Source organism: Pantherophis guttatus, chromosome 2, assembly GCF_059756535.1.
Source record: "Pantherophis guttatus breed Tessera chromosome 2, ASM5975653v1, whole genome shotgun sequence".
In the NCBI taxonomy this organism is placed as follows: Eukaryota; Metazoa; Chordata; class Lepidosauria; order Squamata; family Colubridae; genus Pantherophis; species Pantherophis guttatus.
In genome coordinates, this window is record NC_142064.1 from 88,186,917 (window position 1) to 88,202,599 (window position 15,683).

At 38.6% G+C, this 15,683-nt stretch overlaps 1 protein-coding gene across 5 annotated transcripts in view; it reads left to right on the forward strand.

Moving 5' to 3' along the window:
• PLPPR1 (phospholipid phosphatase related 1) overlaps positions 1-15,683 on the forward strand; it is a 130,672-nt gene that overhangs the window by 65,984 nt on the left and 49,005 nt on the right. For all 5 annotated transcript variants that reach the window (XM_034410615.3, XM_034410617.2, XM_034410616.2 and 2 more), the window contains one exon: positions 12,065-12,172. In XM_034410615.3, the coding sequence (XP_034266506.1) occupies positions 12,110-12,172 (63 nt within the window). In that variant the 5' untranslated portion in view covers positions 12,065-12,109. The remainder of the gene's footprint in view (positions 1-12,064; positions 12,173-15,683) is intronic.

The following is a 15,683-nucleotide window of genomic DNA, read 5'->3' on the forward strand; positions in this document are numbered from 1 at the left end:
TACAGAATATAAAACCACATTTAAAACAATAAAAACTAACAAAAAGAATCAAATAAATTAATATAGTACAATATAACAAAATCACCCCCTACCTCCCACCCACCTCCACCCTGGCGACAGAAGAGCACACGAGCCATTTAATGGGCTCCATCCTGCTCTGGCCCCAGGCCCGCTGGCAGAACCAGGTCTTCTTTAAATGCTCATTGTTAGAGGCTTGCCAAATAAGTGGAAAAGTTAGAGCTTACTTTTTAAAGCAGTTCTGAACATTTGTACTCTTAGGTTAGAAAAGGACACTTTCCACATTAGTTCTGCCAACTTCTCTGTAGGGAATTTATTAGACCATCCAGAGGCGGTTTTTCTTCTCTCAGCCCTGATTTCTCTATCATAAGACATAGAAAATTTTTATCGTTGACCATAATATAATAGAAACTAAAAAGTGCTACATGCAGAGAACATTAAAAAAAATAGAGGTAAAGTCTTTGAAAGGTATCCAGCTAAAACATAACATAATGTCTCCCAAAAGGTTTGCCTCTTCTCCTATTTCCATCCTGCCCTCCCCCATATCAAGCATTTTGTTATTTCTTCATTATTCCTTATCTGTATGACTAAAAAAAATTAGAACCCTTCTTAAATCTGTTTGCCCTCAAATCATGCCTGTTCAGATCACCAGTTCTGTTGCATTCATCCTGGTGGGCTTCTCATGAGTAGTCCAGATTAGAGAAAGCACAAGGACAGGTGTTTCTCGTGATGAGAGAGCGTCGAACTGACTCCAGACCTCTCTTTTATTAAGCAAGGGTATTGGGCGTATCAGAAGGCATGATTACAGCTATACATTCTCATATTACATCCGTGATACAAAGGATTTTCTCCATATCTGGACATAACTTTCACATCCTACTATATTACAGTAAATCACATGAATTCTAGGAAAGCGATACCTAATGTAAAAACAAAACTTAACTTTGCCATGTTATCATATTTGCTTTGTTCCCAGCATCCCATCACCTGCCAACAGAGAGGCCCCGTTACCAGAGATCTACCTCAGTTGTCAGGAATGTTCTACAAGGAGATGTCTCTGCTATGCAGGCACAGCCTATGTTATGAACAAAGAGAGAACGAATAGGCCCCTTCAGAGATCATCCAATTGAACCCGCTTTTCATAGTCAGATTATTTCGGTGCTAAGCTCCATACACGTGTCCAACCAGCTAAACTGGTCTATACATGTACTATGCCACCGCATTCCCACACAGTTCAGACAGGCTTGCTAGTACTTACACCTACTTTGCTGAGCTATGAGAGGTTAGAGGAGAATCTTGGTGGTTTTAGTTTCTTCTAGATGGGCAAGAGCAGTGGTGAAATGTAAAATTTGTTACTACTGGTTCTGTGGGCGTGGCTTGGGGGGGATAATGTGACTGGGTGGGTGTGGCCAACTTTTTTTAAAAAAAATTTAAAGCATTTTTTTACAACCTATTCTGGCGAATAGGTTGTAAAAAATGCTTTTAAAAGGTAAAAAAAGGCTCTGACGATCACAGCTGTGGTCTTTTAAAAGCAGGAAGTAATAACACCCGGGCGGGTGGGCAGAGCCTCGCGCCGCCATCGCTACCGGTTCTCTGAACCATCTGCCACAATCGCTACCGGATCGCCTGATCGGGTCAGAACCGGGTAACATGGTTATTAGGTGAAACTGGATTCCCCATTGATTTTGCTTATCAGAAGATCACAAAACACCATTGTAACTTCAAATAATCACTGAATGAATGGTTCTAAGTCAAGGACTACCTGAATTTTTTTTAATATACCAATTGACACCCTTCCAATATCTAAGGGGCTCCCACAAAGGGATGGGGGGGTGTCAACCTATTCTCCAAAGCACCTGAAAGCAGGACCAGAAGCAATGGATAGAAACTAATCAAGGAGAGAACCAACCTAGAAACTAAGGAGAAATTTCCTGAAAATTAGAAAAATTAATAGGTGGAACAACTTGCCTCCAGAAGTTGTGAATGCTCCAACACTGGAGGTTTTTAAGAAGAGATTGGACAACCATTTGTCTCAAATGGTATAAGTTTTCCTGTTTGAGCAGGGGGCTGGACTAGAAGACCTCCAAGGTCCCTTCCAACTCTGTTATTCTGACAACACTTAGTGGAGGCAAATATTGTTTCAGGCGATGGAATATCTGCAAAACCTATGTCAGAACCCAGGTGAGGATTTTGGATCTGATCAATGCTTCACTTAATTCACAATTCCCCCCTATTTTTTAATCTGAATTTATTTTTTAATTCATACTACATATTGGCTTCAAACTGCAGATGGGCTACTATTTGACTGCATGGTTTCATTTGTTTGTTTGCCTTTTTTTTTTTTTTTGCTTTGTTCACTCTTATTTTTCATATCTCAATGCAGTTTTTTTATCCTAATTTGAATGGCTTTGAAGAATTGTCCCTTAAAGCATGCTTGTTTAAAAAATACATAATTTAGCTTCAGTGTGCATAATGTTGCCTAGCAATGGGCTTCTAAGAGAACAACTAGGATTGTATTCACAGATCATCCTGATTGTTCCTAATCCCTTATGGTACAGTTATATTCTGTGCATAAGGTTACTGCCAAAATGTCACCTCAGTGAGAACTCTTTGTTTCCCCCCATCTCCTTACATGTAGAATCCACCTACTCTGAGTGATACTACCGCCTCATTGTGGATTTCTTCACTTAAAAACAGTATTTCACTAAGTGCCAGGTAGGTGTGTGGGAGGGGATGTCACAATTTTGGAGAAATGGCGCTCTTTCATATTTGTAGGAAAACCCTAAAGGGAGTTGGGGAACAAAGAAAGGTGGCACAGGATTTTTCTAAGTTAAAGCCTATATTTCTTAGGAAATATTCTCTTCCAGGCTCAATAACAATATTGAGAAAGCAGAATCTGGAAAGGGAGAACGACATTCTCCTCCTTTTTCCTCCCACCCCCGACCTACCTTTTATTCTTTTTCTGACACTTTCTTTACATCCCCACTCTCCCAAGAGAAAAAAACAGATTGCTCCTATCACAGATATGAACAAAAGCCATTTGCAAAAGGCTTTGGAAAGTAGGTCAAGGACTACAGGTTGCTCATTCTAACAATAGATGCAGGTTTGTATGAAAAGTTTTTTTAAAAAAACAAAATTATAAAATGTGCATACATATCAAACATTTCTTTCAACATACATACTATTTTTGAAAGCGGATTTCCCTACGATGATGCAAGTCTAGGTATTTAGTTTTTAAGAGTATCCATTTCATGAGTGTTTTCCCATTAAGGTTTCCATTACTTGTACACCACTTGAAGAACTGCATTGCAAAATTCAGAGTTCCAGTGTAACAGTATTGATTTATAAAATGTTAGACAGCAATGTGTTAAAATCCTAATCACTGTAAATGCCTATGAGAATAAAAATGCATTTGCCTAACTCAAAGTTGTGTTCAGATATACCCCACTGGAAACAATATTTCAGAGAAAACTCAGAAGGCTAAATCCTGGCTACCTATTGACTGCATCTCAGCATAGAGAGGCATCCTGAGGAACTCCTACAGATATGACTTCAGTAGGGATGTGCAGGAACTCTTAACATGACTTTTCCTAACTTGGTGGTGTTCAAAATTACTGGGCTTCAGTTCCCAGAATGATACGCCAGCATCACCAGATTGTTCAGAGATATGAGGCCCCAAATCCAGAGCTTCCAGCAGAGGATCAGCTTTTGAAAAGTATATTCTGAAGTTCTACAAGTGATTTTTCCCCCATCTTTTTTCTGCTATAGAAATATAAAATACCTGCCCATACAAGTGAAAATGCTTGTTGATATTACAGTCAATTTAGTGGAAAATGATTACCTATCGCTTATCCTCTGTTGGTACCTCTTGAGCAGTGGTTGCAGAGGTCAGATTGTCTGTGTTCCTTTCCCCTCCATCTGTCTTTCCTTTGAATTACTAGACCAAAAAAACAATTTAGCAGCTGCTCCATGTCACTGACCTATTAGAAGAAAGATTATTTTTGGTATCTTGGAGAATCATCTTTTTTCCCAAGACAGCCCCTTTTGTTCCAGAGAAAACATTGCCAAATATTTAGTTTGGATAATGAATCCACAAATGTCTCTTTGACGATAGGAATTTTTTTCCCTGTGTGTCCTGAGAGGTTTCTGAGTTCTGTTGTTCAGTCTTACTAATTTTATTGTAAAGCCAGAGTGCTATTGCTAAGAGTTTGCTCTGGGAATTATGCATCAGTGAGGCCCGTTTCACAGCAAGGGAAGGAGATAAAGGCCCTTCATTTCCCTGACTGAAAGCAATTGGATAAGGTGACCAGACGTCCCGCTTTTGGTGGGACAGTCCCAATTTTTAGCAATTTGTCCCGCGTCCCGCGGCGTTTTAAAAAAGTCCTGATTTTTCATTCTGCCTCCTGAGTCCCGGCTGCCTCCTGACTCCCAGCTGATGGCTAGAGGGAAAAAAACTGTTTAAATTCTTGCCGCGGGGCTTCAAAGGGCCGCCCTACAGCTGATCAGTGTTAAAAGAAAACAAATGAGTAGACCGATGCCTGCAAAAATAGAAAAAACAGCCCCTTACAACTTCTGCATAGGTTAATTAGCACAAGTTGATTAGCTCGGCTTCCCCACTCTCAGCTGATTTGCTCTCAGCAGTTTTGCGCAGGGCTCTGTTCTGTTACTAGCTGCAAAGAGTTCCTGGAGCAGATTTTTTTCCCCCTAGCTATGCTGAAAAAGCGAAAGTAAAGCAGGGTCTTTGCTGCAACGTGACAAAATGAGGCAGAGAGATATTTCTTTTTCTTTTTCCTCACCAAAAAAGGTAGGTGCAAAACTGCAAACAATGGGAAATTTAGGGCAAAAGAGGAGAGTTCAAGATTTTAAAACACAAAAGAAAAAAAGCTCTATTTAACTAGGGAATTGTAATAATTGAGATACTATTAATTGTATATTGTGTTGAAAGCAGAAATGGTTAAGTTGTGGTTTGGAGGAATATATGGGGGAAATTATTTGGTTTATTATTATTGGTAAATATAATTGATTTGTAAGAAATTAGATTGCATGGAAATAATTGGAATATTCATGTTCATATTGATTAATATACAAAAAAGATAGTTATATAACTAATTGATTTATATTAAAATGTTGAATTTGTATTAAACAACTGTATTACATAATTACATAATTAACCAATGTGAGGATGGATATAAAAATAGATGACAATGGGAAGGGGTATAATATAGAATAGAAGGGAAAAATTGAATTTGATTAAGATTAGAGATGAGAATGAAGGGTAATATTGTTTTTTTAAAAAAATAGATGAGGAATAAATATGGCAAAAAGGAAATAGAGAAATTGTAAATTTAATTGAAATGACTAAACACTGTTTAAATTTGTGAACCAGCCAAATATTCTGTTCAAAGAAAATACATTGTATGTTTGTATTCGTGTTTCTAATTATTGCTATTTATTCATATTTGTTCTCTTTTATTCTTTAAAGTTTAACAATTCATTCTTTACCTTAATATCTTTATATTTGTTTGGGGTTGGCTTTCTTCCCTTTCATCTTTTTTATTGTACAGCAATCTTTCTCCTCAAACCTACCACCTCTCTCTTTTCTTTCCTTCTTACTTTCTCTTTCCCCCTTCTTCTCCTCCCTACTTCCTCTTCCTTTCTCCTTCTCCTCCTCTCTTCCTCCCTCTCTTACCCTCACTCCTACTCTAATTTCCCTTCCCTTCCTTCATCCATCCCTCTCTATTGCTGTATCCTTTTATGCATGGACTACTCAGAGGGCTGAAAAAGTTATTTCTGACTGGTCCTCGCACTTTTGACCCGTCCTCGAACTTACGACTGTCCTCACATTTTACATTTTTGCCCTATCTTGTCATCATGGTGAAGAGAAGCAGTTGTGAAATGAGTGACATGGTTGTTAAGAATGCTGCACGGGCATAAATGTGAGGATGGTCATAAGTGTGAGGACCAGTCAAAAGTGCGAGGACCTGTCAGAAATGACTTTTTTCAGCCCTCTGGTTAGTCCTTTTGTGCATATGGACTATTCAGGGGGCTGAAAAAGTTATTTTTGACTGGTCCTCGCACTTTTGACCAGTCCTCAAACTTACGACTGTCCTCACATTTTACATTTTTGCCCTATCTTGTCATCATGGTGAAGAGAAGCAGTTGTGAAATGAGTGACATGGTTGTTAAGAATGCTGCACGGGCATAAATGTGAGGATGGTCATAAGTGTGAGGACCAGTCAAAAGTGCGAGGACCTGTCAGAAATGACTTTTTTCAGCCCTCTGGTTAGTCCTTTTGTGCATATGGACTATTCAGAGGGCTGAAAAAGTTATTTTTGACTGGTCCTCGCACTTTTGACCAGTCCTCAAACTTACGACTGTCCTCACATTTTACATTTTTGCCCTATCTTGTCATCATGGTGAAGAGAAGCAGTTGTGAAATGAGTGACATGGTTGTTAAGAATGCTGCACGGGCATAAATGTGAGGATGGTCATAAGTTTGAGGACCAGTCAAAAGTGCGAGGACCTGTCAGAAATGACTTTTTTCAGCCCTCTGAGTAGTCCCTATACACATAGCCACGCCCACCCAGTCACATGACCTCCAAGCCACGCTCACAAAATAAGCCACGCCCACAATGGTGTCCCGCTTTACCAATGTTAAAATCTGGTCACTTTACAATTGGAGAAAGATTGTGAACCTGCTTGCTTTCACTGTCTTGGTTTATGGAAGTGGCAAGAATGGCAAAGGGCAAAGCAGAGGAGATCACCATGGTTTGTTCTAAAGCAAGGGTGTCAAACTTGATTTCATTGAGGGCCACATCAGGGTTGTGTTTAACTGCGGGGGCGTGGCCATGGTGGGCATGGCCAGCTCATCATCACTTGTGTCGAGGGCGCTTGTGGCCCGAGCGCTCTGCCAGTGAAAACAGGCTCCCAAGCTCCGTTTCTGGCTGCAAGGGCCTCCTGTAACCCCCTGCCAGCGAAAATGGAGCTTGGGGGCTCTGTTTTCACTGGCAGAAGCACCATGGACTGGTCCTTCGCTGTTTCCATAGTGGCCCTATGGGCCAGATTTAAACACCCCATGGGCCGGATCCGGCCCCTGGGCCTTGAGTTTCACACCCCTGTTCTAAAGTAATAGGAATCACAAACTCAGTCTAAAATGTACTGTGTCTGATGCAAGGGAGAACACTGTATTCAACTATGGCTTTTTGTTGCTGTTCTTTTACACTCAGGCTCACCGTCCGCTAACCAAGGAGGAATGTTCTAGTTTTACTCTCTCCTCTCGAGCTGTTCCAAACAAATAGAAGGCAAGCAACTTTCACATATATGAAAATGAAGTAACTGCAAACGCACGAGAGAGCCAGAGTCCTGATTCCATGGAAAAATAAATTACAGTTTTCTTAATCATTTTATTTTATTTACTTTTCATCTGGGAAAACTAGTAGAGCAAATAACATAAGAAAAAGTTATTTGGACTAACAGTTTATCAAATTATATAAAACTGAGAATGAATTCTGCTGCTGCAACAAGGCATATTGAAAGAACATCAGAAGCCCAGTTTTTAGTTGAAATAAATTAATGTGTGCTTGCTTGGCTTATTTGGGTGTCAGAAAAACTTCTTTCTATATCATTCCCTGTCCAAACCCTTTATATATGCATCAGAGATTTAATTGCTCAGTTTGGGGTTGTTGGGGTTTTTTTTTTTTTTGGGTGTTTTTTTTTTTTTAATACTCCTCAAATCATCAAAATACTTGCTCAGAGAATGGTATAATTGCTGTATGTTATGGTTAGGGTTAAAATACATTTACTCTCTTCACTCATTCTTCTTTCATACCCATTGGCAAAGAGAGTTTTTACTTTTAAGTTACCAGTTAAATTACCAGCATAGAAGATGGCTGTATGTTTATAGGATGGTTTAGAAGGAGCTTGATTTTAACTTGTTCTGAATAATTTTAATTAACCATCTTTTAAAAAATTAAGATAGCCTAGAAAGGCCTGGTTTCTTGAAAACAGTAGTGAAATCCTTTGCCTTGAGAAAGGCCTGCATAAGCATGAAACAGGCCCATTTATTTTCATATCATAAAATGGTGGCTTCTCATCATGCCGAACCAAATCTTTGTAATTGTTTACACTCTGGATTCAAACATATATGTTTATTAGACAAAGGTAATTTGGTACCAGTAAAAACATATCTGATGAAATTGACACAGAAAACATTCTTCATTCTTTGAGTTATTCCATATTATTTCTGGGATCTGTATTTCTGTACCTAAGAAACTTTGATTTCTATGCAGTTTATAATGCCATATATTGTATCTAAAGGAGTCATTCACATGACCCTACTGAAATACGTTCTGTAGTAAACCATTATGGGAGGCATGGTAAACTGAAGATGTCTTTGCAAAAGTGGAGTTGACAACTGCAACAAACTGAACCTGTCTTGATAAGGATTGGATAAGAGTTCGCCCACATGTGCTCTGGACAGCTGCTCCTTGTGAGGAGAATGTGTGTCAGTGGTCTGCTGCAGGCGTGTGAGCTGGGAGATGATGGGATTCACCATCTTGTTCCTAACCCTGGCAGAGCCTTTTGAAGGATACCAGATTTACAAATCTCTTTTCTAGTCATTTTTGGAAATTGACTATTAACCATTTTAATGCTATTAGAAACCTTTGGAACAACAAGATTGAAAAGTGGCCAGGTGAGCTTCAAAAATAAATGTGAAATTAACAAAAACTTAACAATTTACAAGAATTTGAAATAAACAACTTCAAAGAATTTGAAATAAAGCTAAATAAGATTTTGATCTAAGAAAGTTACAAATGGATTAAAGGTGCAATTAAATTTGAAATACTGACTTTTACAGTAGGATTTCCACAGGGTGGGACAATGGCAGAGAAGGTTTTCTTACTGGACCCTGCCAGTCAAAATTCTTTAATTGACAGGGTTTGTAGCATACCTACTGTGTCTAACCGGGTGGCCTGATGTAATGATAGTTCTGCAGATAACCTGACCCCATGCCATGTATTACTTTAAAGGTCATAACCAATACCTTGATTTGGACCTGGAAGCAAACCAGCATGCAGTGTAGCTCACACAGCAGAGATGTTACTGTTACATGCACTGATCTTGGGGTGCCGAAAATTGCGTGCATGGCTTTCTCTATCAGCTGAATGCGGGTTTTATTCTTTCAAGAAAACTGATGGTGTTTCTCAAACATGATTCTGAAATTTGTAGCAATCAGGATTGTCACCCCAGTTTAACAGCTCGGAACTGATTCTTTGAAGAAATTGTAACAGAAAGAACTGGTGGAGAAATTGTTTGAATTTAGCAGACTATAAATGCTTTAATACATATATACATACATTCTTTCCCATGTATTTTTATTTTCAGATGCAGGATGTTATTTGTGGCGTTTATAACTGTTCCTCTTATAAATTAATCATTTATTGATACACAGTGCTGTCACTTAAGGATTACAAATTGCTTTTGATGTCAAACTAATCCTTTGGTTAATCCAATTTTCATTTTGCTTTTGTTTGAAAGAAACCTGTGGGTATTGCTAATAGATATTAACAGTATAAATACCATAATATATATAATAATACACACACACACACACATCTTTACATTGTAGGTATGAATAGACGCCAAGAGCAGCTTCCTTGCTTCATATAAGTTATTCTATTAGAAAATCCCTTAAAATAATTAGGGTTACAAATGTTGGAGGTAGGTCCCATTGATAACCAAAGCACTTTAGTAATAAAGAGATCATGATTTGATATTTGTGCTGGGGTCCTTGAAATGTAATAGCTATAAAGGAGCAAGACTATTCCAGTAATAGTATCTTCCATATGAAATGGAACTCTTTGTTTTGGGATAATTCACAGATCATTTCCTAGTCTAGTTGTTAATTTTTGTTCTATGGAGACCAACAAAATAACATTTTTGCTGCTGCCAGCTACTTTGTTAATTGTGATATTGTTGTTTTAATCATTCTTAATGTTAATTGACTTGTCTTGCTGATGGTACAATAAACAGCCCATTTATTGTAATTTTTATGAACTACCTTAAGGACCTTTTTTTTTTTTTTTGAAAGGCTGAATTGATGGGTTTTTCTCATTTATTAGTCCTTTTTTTGGATTGTTAAATTTATTATTATAAACCCATTGTTTTACTTTCTAAATATGCTGTTAGCCATTCAGAGAAATAAAAGACAAACATTTAGTGGTTGGTGGTCAATAAACAGTTGGACAATTCAGTGTCTTCAGTTCTTATCATTATTGTTAATTGGATTGCACCCCATCCCCCCCGAGAGATGCTCCATGCGTTGGAGGTTCTCCTGAACTCACAGTTCTTGCTTAAGGATGGATGATGTGGTCTTCATTCATCTCCAACAGATTTACCAGTTACAACCCTATCTGGATAAAAAAACAACAACTCTTGATCACCATGTAGCTGGACTATTGTAACACACTCTTTGGAAGGCTGCCTTTGGAGATGACTCAGAAGCTACAACTGTGGTGCAGAAGGTGGTAACCAGAAGGCTTACGGTCCGAATTGATTCTGCAGAATAAGATTGATTTCAAGTTGCTACACTGACTACCTGTAGGCTTTTATGTCCACTTCAAAGAGCTGGTTATTTTCTTCTAAGCCAAATACACTGCAGCACTGGGATCTATCAAAGAGCTACATTGACAAATTAAATCTGCCCACCTGCTCTCTTGCTTTTCCTCATGACAATACAAGGAAGCTGGGTTGCGCAGCAGACCATTGTAGCAGTTGCCAGCACATTCTGAAATATGGCAGCCCCATGCATCTTTGTCGTTTACAAGACTGTGAAGGGCCACCAATACGCCCTTTGGCCCTGTCCCAAAGTGGATGAGCCTTAAATTCAGGAACAGCTATTACTATTGTTATGACCACCGGTTTATGTTCTACCTTTTTTGTCTTCTTCATTGGTTGCTGCTTTGGGGAAAAGGGAATGGAAAAACCGGAGCTGCACACTTTTTTTTACTTTCACTGGTGCGTTTTTAAATGGAGGAAATGTGAATAAAGTGTTGGTTTTTGCCTCGGCCACCAGTATGCGTTTCCCCTGATGCTTCATTCTGGCCTAAGGCGGAAAAGAAATTTGCTTGACATTAACCTTCCACCTGTCTCAGCTTATTAGAATTTCCCTTTTCTTTCCTTTTGACTGGTTAACCTCTTGTGCTCCTGCTTCCCCTCCCCGAGGAAATAAAACATTTAAGTTTGGTCTTCCTGGTTCACATTTCCCAACTTTGTAGGAATTCTGCTGCTCTCCGCCCCCCTCCTCCCCACACACCCGAGTATTAAACAGTAGCCTCTGTCACATTCTTTGTAGTTCATGAGCTTGCCAGAGGTGAACCCTGAGCAAATTGGACAAGACGGGAGCTTGGCTAATGAATTCATGATGAATGTTCTATCTGCACTGGCTTATTTAAAGATCCAAACCCCTAGTCACTAAAATCATGCTGTTTGCCTCTTAAAGCAAAGATAACATGATCTTTGCAAGGCCAACTACAGTAAAGCAATGCAGGTCAGTAGAATGTGGGGGATACAGAACAGGGGTGGGTTTTACTTACCTTTACTACTGGTTCGCAATGGGAGTGCGCATGCGCGCTTGCTTTGCTCACACGTGCGCTTCTGCGCATGCGCAGATCATAATGACATCCGGTAGAGTAGGCGGATCCCGCCGCTTTTACTACCGGTTCGCAAGAACCGGACCGAACCAGGAGCAACCCAACACTGATACAGAAACAAGCTGCCTTTACTTACTGTGCTCAGCTACATTTTGTTCAGAGAAAAACAAAAACTACATTTGAAAAAGAAATGATTCTGTGTTTGATGTTAAGGCAGTTTAACAAAAACGCAAAGTAAAATCACTTTTTAAAAAAAGTTTATATCTTTCCCGCTCTCTTACTTTCTCCATTTTATTTAAATTATTAGAATTTAATGTCTGATAATGTTTGTTGATCTAGTGTTTTTTGATGTTTGTTGATCTAGTGTCCCCCCCCCCCTTTTTCTTTTTAATCAGCCTCGAACAGCTTTGGATCCTAACCTTGAGGGGGTGTGATGAGAAATGGCTTTGGGAGACAATACACAACGAAGTTACTCTATCATCCCATGTTTCATCTTTGTTGAGGTGAGCTTTTCGACAACTTGTAATAGGAAACAAAGATTCGATAGACAATAGGTGTACAATTTTTTTTTTTACTACTTATATGAGAAACTAGGATAAACTCATCATAACAAATTGGTTCTGATGAGAAAATACCACCAGGGCTTCAATGCTAGCCATATTAACCTGCATGGTATTCTTCTTTTAAATGGTATTTTTATGGATTTTGATTATTTCTATATTTTGTATTATGTTGTTTTTGTATTATGTATACTAATTGTAATTGCACATTTACAAATTGTAATTGCCATCTAGAACGAAAACAGATTAAGGTGACCTATAAATTTTTACAAATAAATAGTCTTATGTGAACCTTACTAAAGAGAAAAAAAGAGATTGGCTCAAACATTCACTTTATTTCTTGTCTTTCTGCTAGTCTGTGACTGTAATAAAGATTTGATTTGATATATCTTGTCTTCCTGGAATTGAACCCATAAGCTTTTAAAATATTCATTTACTTATTTATTTATTTATTAGTATATAACTACTTCGATATGAGCCACTCTGCAGGATAGAGGTTGTCAGAAAATTAGATTCACAATATAAAGTTGATTTTTATCTATTTGTCTGAAATGACTAAATTGGATAAGATAGCATGGCATCCAGAAGATGGGTGGTTCTTTTTTCTTTTTGGAAACGAAAATCTATTGGAGCTACAGAAATGTCTGCAAGAGAATATACATTCTGATTTCATGCCTTTTGTTAAAAAAAATACTGAGAATCCTTTGCTGCATAAGCAGATTATATTTCTTCCACTCTGCTTCTTTATAACAGCCAAAGTTGGGATTTCACATTTTCACTCCATCCCCATTAAAGTTTATGCAGCAGATCCATTCTTCCTGGGGGGATGCAAACTTAACTTGCAAAATTGTATGAATGAAAATAATTTTTTTTAAGAAAATAGAAGTTATACTCAGTTCTTTGTCCTCCAATATGTTCTCAGCTTATCCTATCCCCACTTTTTGCATTATGAACATCAGATCTAACTCATACAATGTTGGTTCAATATAAATAAATATAAATAAATGATAGTTTAGCTCCTTTACCCATTCATCAAATGAGTCTACTTTTTTTTCTTTTGAAGTCCTGCAAGTGCTTAAAAATGCTTAAATGAGCACTTAAACATATCAATTTCTTTGCCTTCCTGTTATATGACTGTGATGGAAAAGGCTAAGCAATTTAAATAGATTGTTTAAAAAAAAAACCCACTCTAGGGGTATACCTAACCTCTTAGGCACCAGTAAATCAGTGGCTTTTTGATATGAAATGATGAAGCCACCTATAAATACCACATTTGTTTTTTTTTTGTTTGTTTTAAGCACATATAAGTAGAAATCCAATTCTTGCCTCTCCAAAGCCTCTTCCAGTAGATTTAATGCTTTCAGCTTCACCCAAGTTTTCTGTAATGCTCCCAAGTAAACAGTAACTTTGAATATGAAATCAAGGTTGTTTGTTCAAGTCAGAGCAATTTCCAATTTCTCTTTCTGGCAGAAGACTGTCCCTGCTCCTATTGTCCCCAGAGGCAGCCTACTCAGCTGCCTCTTTTATTCTGCTGGTTAGTTTCATTTCTGGAAATAACAGCTGTTGTCTCCTTATGTCCCATAAGGTTTCTTTTCCTCAATCGTCTGTTGATTCTAGAACTAGAATTACAAAATAAATAGCCAATTATCAGAATCTGTGGTTGGCCTACATCTTTTCAGACTACCATGTTTCCCCGAAATTAGGACCTGTCTGGATAATAAGCCCAATTGGGCTTTCGAGTGCATGTGCTAAAATAAGCCCCCCCCAAATACTTAGACGCATGTGCAGCTGCCACGCAAACAACACGACGTAAGGAGGTGAGGCCGGAGGAGAGGAAAGGGAGGGGGAACATGCCCCACGTGCCCCACACGTACCTGCCATCCATGTGGAACGGCCTCATGGAGGCCACTCCCGCAAACCCTAGCTCCCGCAATCCTTCTCTTACTGGCGGCCGCAAAGAGTGGCCACAAAAAATCTCTTGCCAGCCCTAACCCTGTCGACCTGGGACTGGGGGGAAGGGGACTTCTCTTCTCCCCCCCCCTCGCCAGGCATGGCAGGAGCTGGAAATTGGGTAAGACACGGCGGAGAAACGGACGCATGTCTTACCTGACTTCTAGCTCCTGCCATGCCCGGCAAATGGGGGAGAAGAGACTGCAAGGGGAGCATGAAATACCTATAACAGCAGAAAAGTACATCAGCATTTTAATCCTTAATTAGAAAGCTTTTTCCTATTAACATGGAACAAAGAGGTGAAGCTGAGGTCTAATTAAAACACTACTCAGGCATTGATCAAACTGATTGCTGAAAAGCTCAGAAACTGGAGTTGTTTCAGAAATCTGTGATAAAATATTTAACTACAAATTCCCTCCTGGGATCAGGCGAAAGGTCTATGTACTGAAACATTCACTTTCTTACATAATCAGAGAGAAATAAACACAATCTGAGAGAGAACACAATTTCCTATCCTCAGGAACTATTAAGCACAGATACAACTGTATTTAAGCATAAAGATTGCATGTTAAATTTCATGGTTCAAGGGTACTGATAAATCTTGTAATTATCATAAATATGGACTGTGATTAATATCCATAGTTGATATTTGAATAAAGAAAGCACCAATGCTTGGCTCTTTCATTAGATTTTGAGGTAATATAGTAATTATGTTTTACCTAATATGTACTGTTTGTTTCACTGTAGCTTACTGTATTAGCCTGGCCTTTAATTTTTCAGCAACCTAAATTCTAATATATGTAGAGTGCTAGAATAATCATTAATTCGATTTATTTTTAATGTTTTGGACATAAAACACACTGAAGTTCAGCATTTCTTACTTTTGCCTGTTTAGAGAACAAAATGTTAAGGGAGAAAAGCAGTTCCTCTCAATGTTCTGCATTATGACCACATCTAAGATACTCCTTCCAGTTCTTTTGAGAAGAGATTGGACAGCCACTTGTCTGAAATGGTATGGGGTGATGGTCGTTCTCTGAGCTTGTGGGTTGGTTTCCGAACATTTCCTTACCAGGCTAGGTGATACCTTCAGTGGAGTTTAGGGGATGTCAATGTCAGTGTTCTTCTGTTTATAAGGGCTTCAGGTGTGGGTGTGTCAAGTGAGGTTCTTGTGATGGTACAGAATCTCCTGTTTGAGCAGGGGGTTGGAGTAGAACACCTTCAAGATCACTTCCAACACTGTTATCTATATTCTGTAGTTTTGGACACCATATTTTAGGAAGGACATGAACAAGCCAGAGCATATCCATAGGGATTGAAGCACAACTGTATGAGTAATGGTAAAAGGCACTGGGTTGTTTCTGTGGTGATTTCTGTTGATTGTCTAGACTGTACTTTTCTTGGCAAGATTTTGGCAATTATTTATTAAATTTATATGCTGCCTATCACACTATCAAGTGACTCTGAGTGGCCCTTGGCTATTTCCTAGGATTGAGAGAGGGGGACT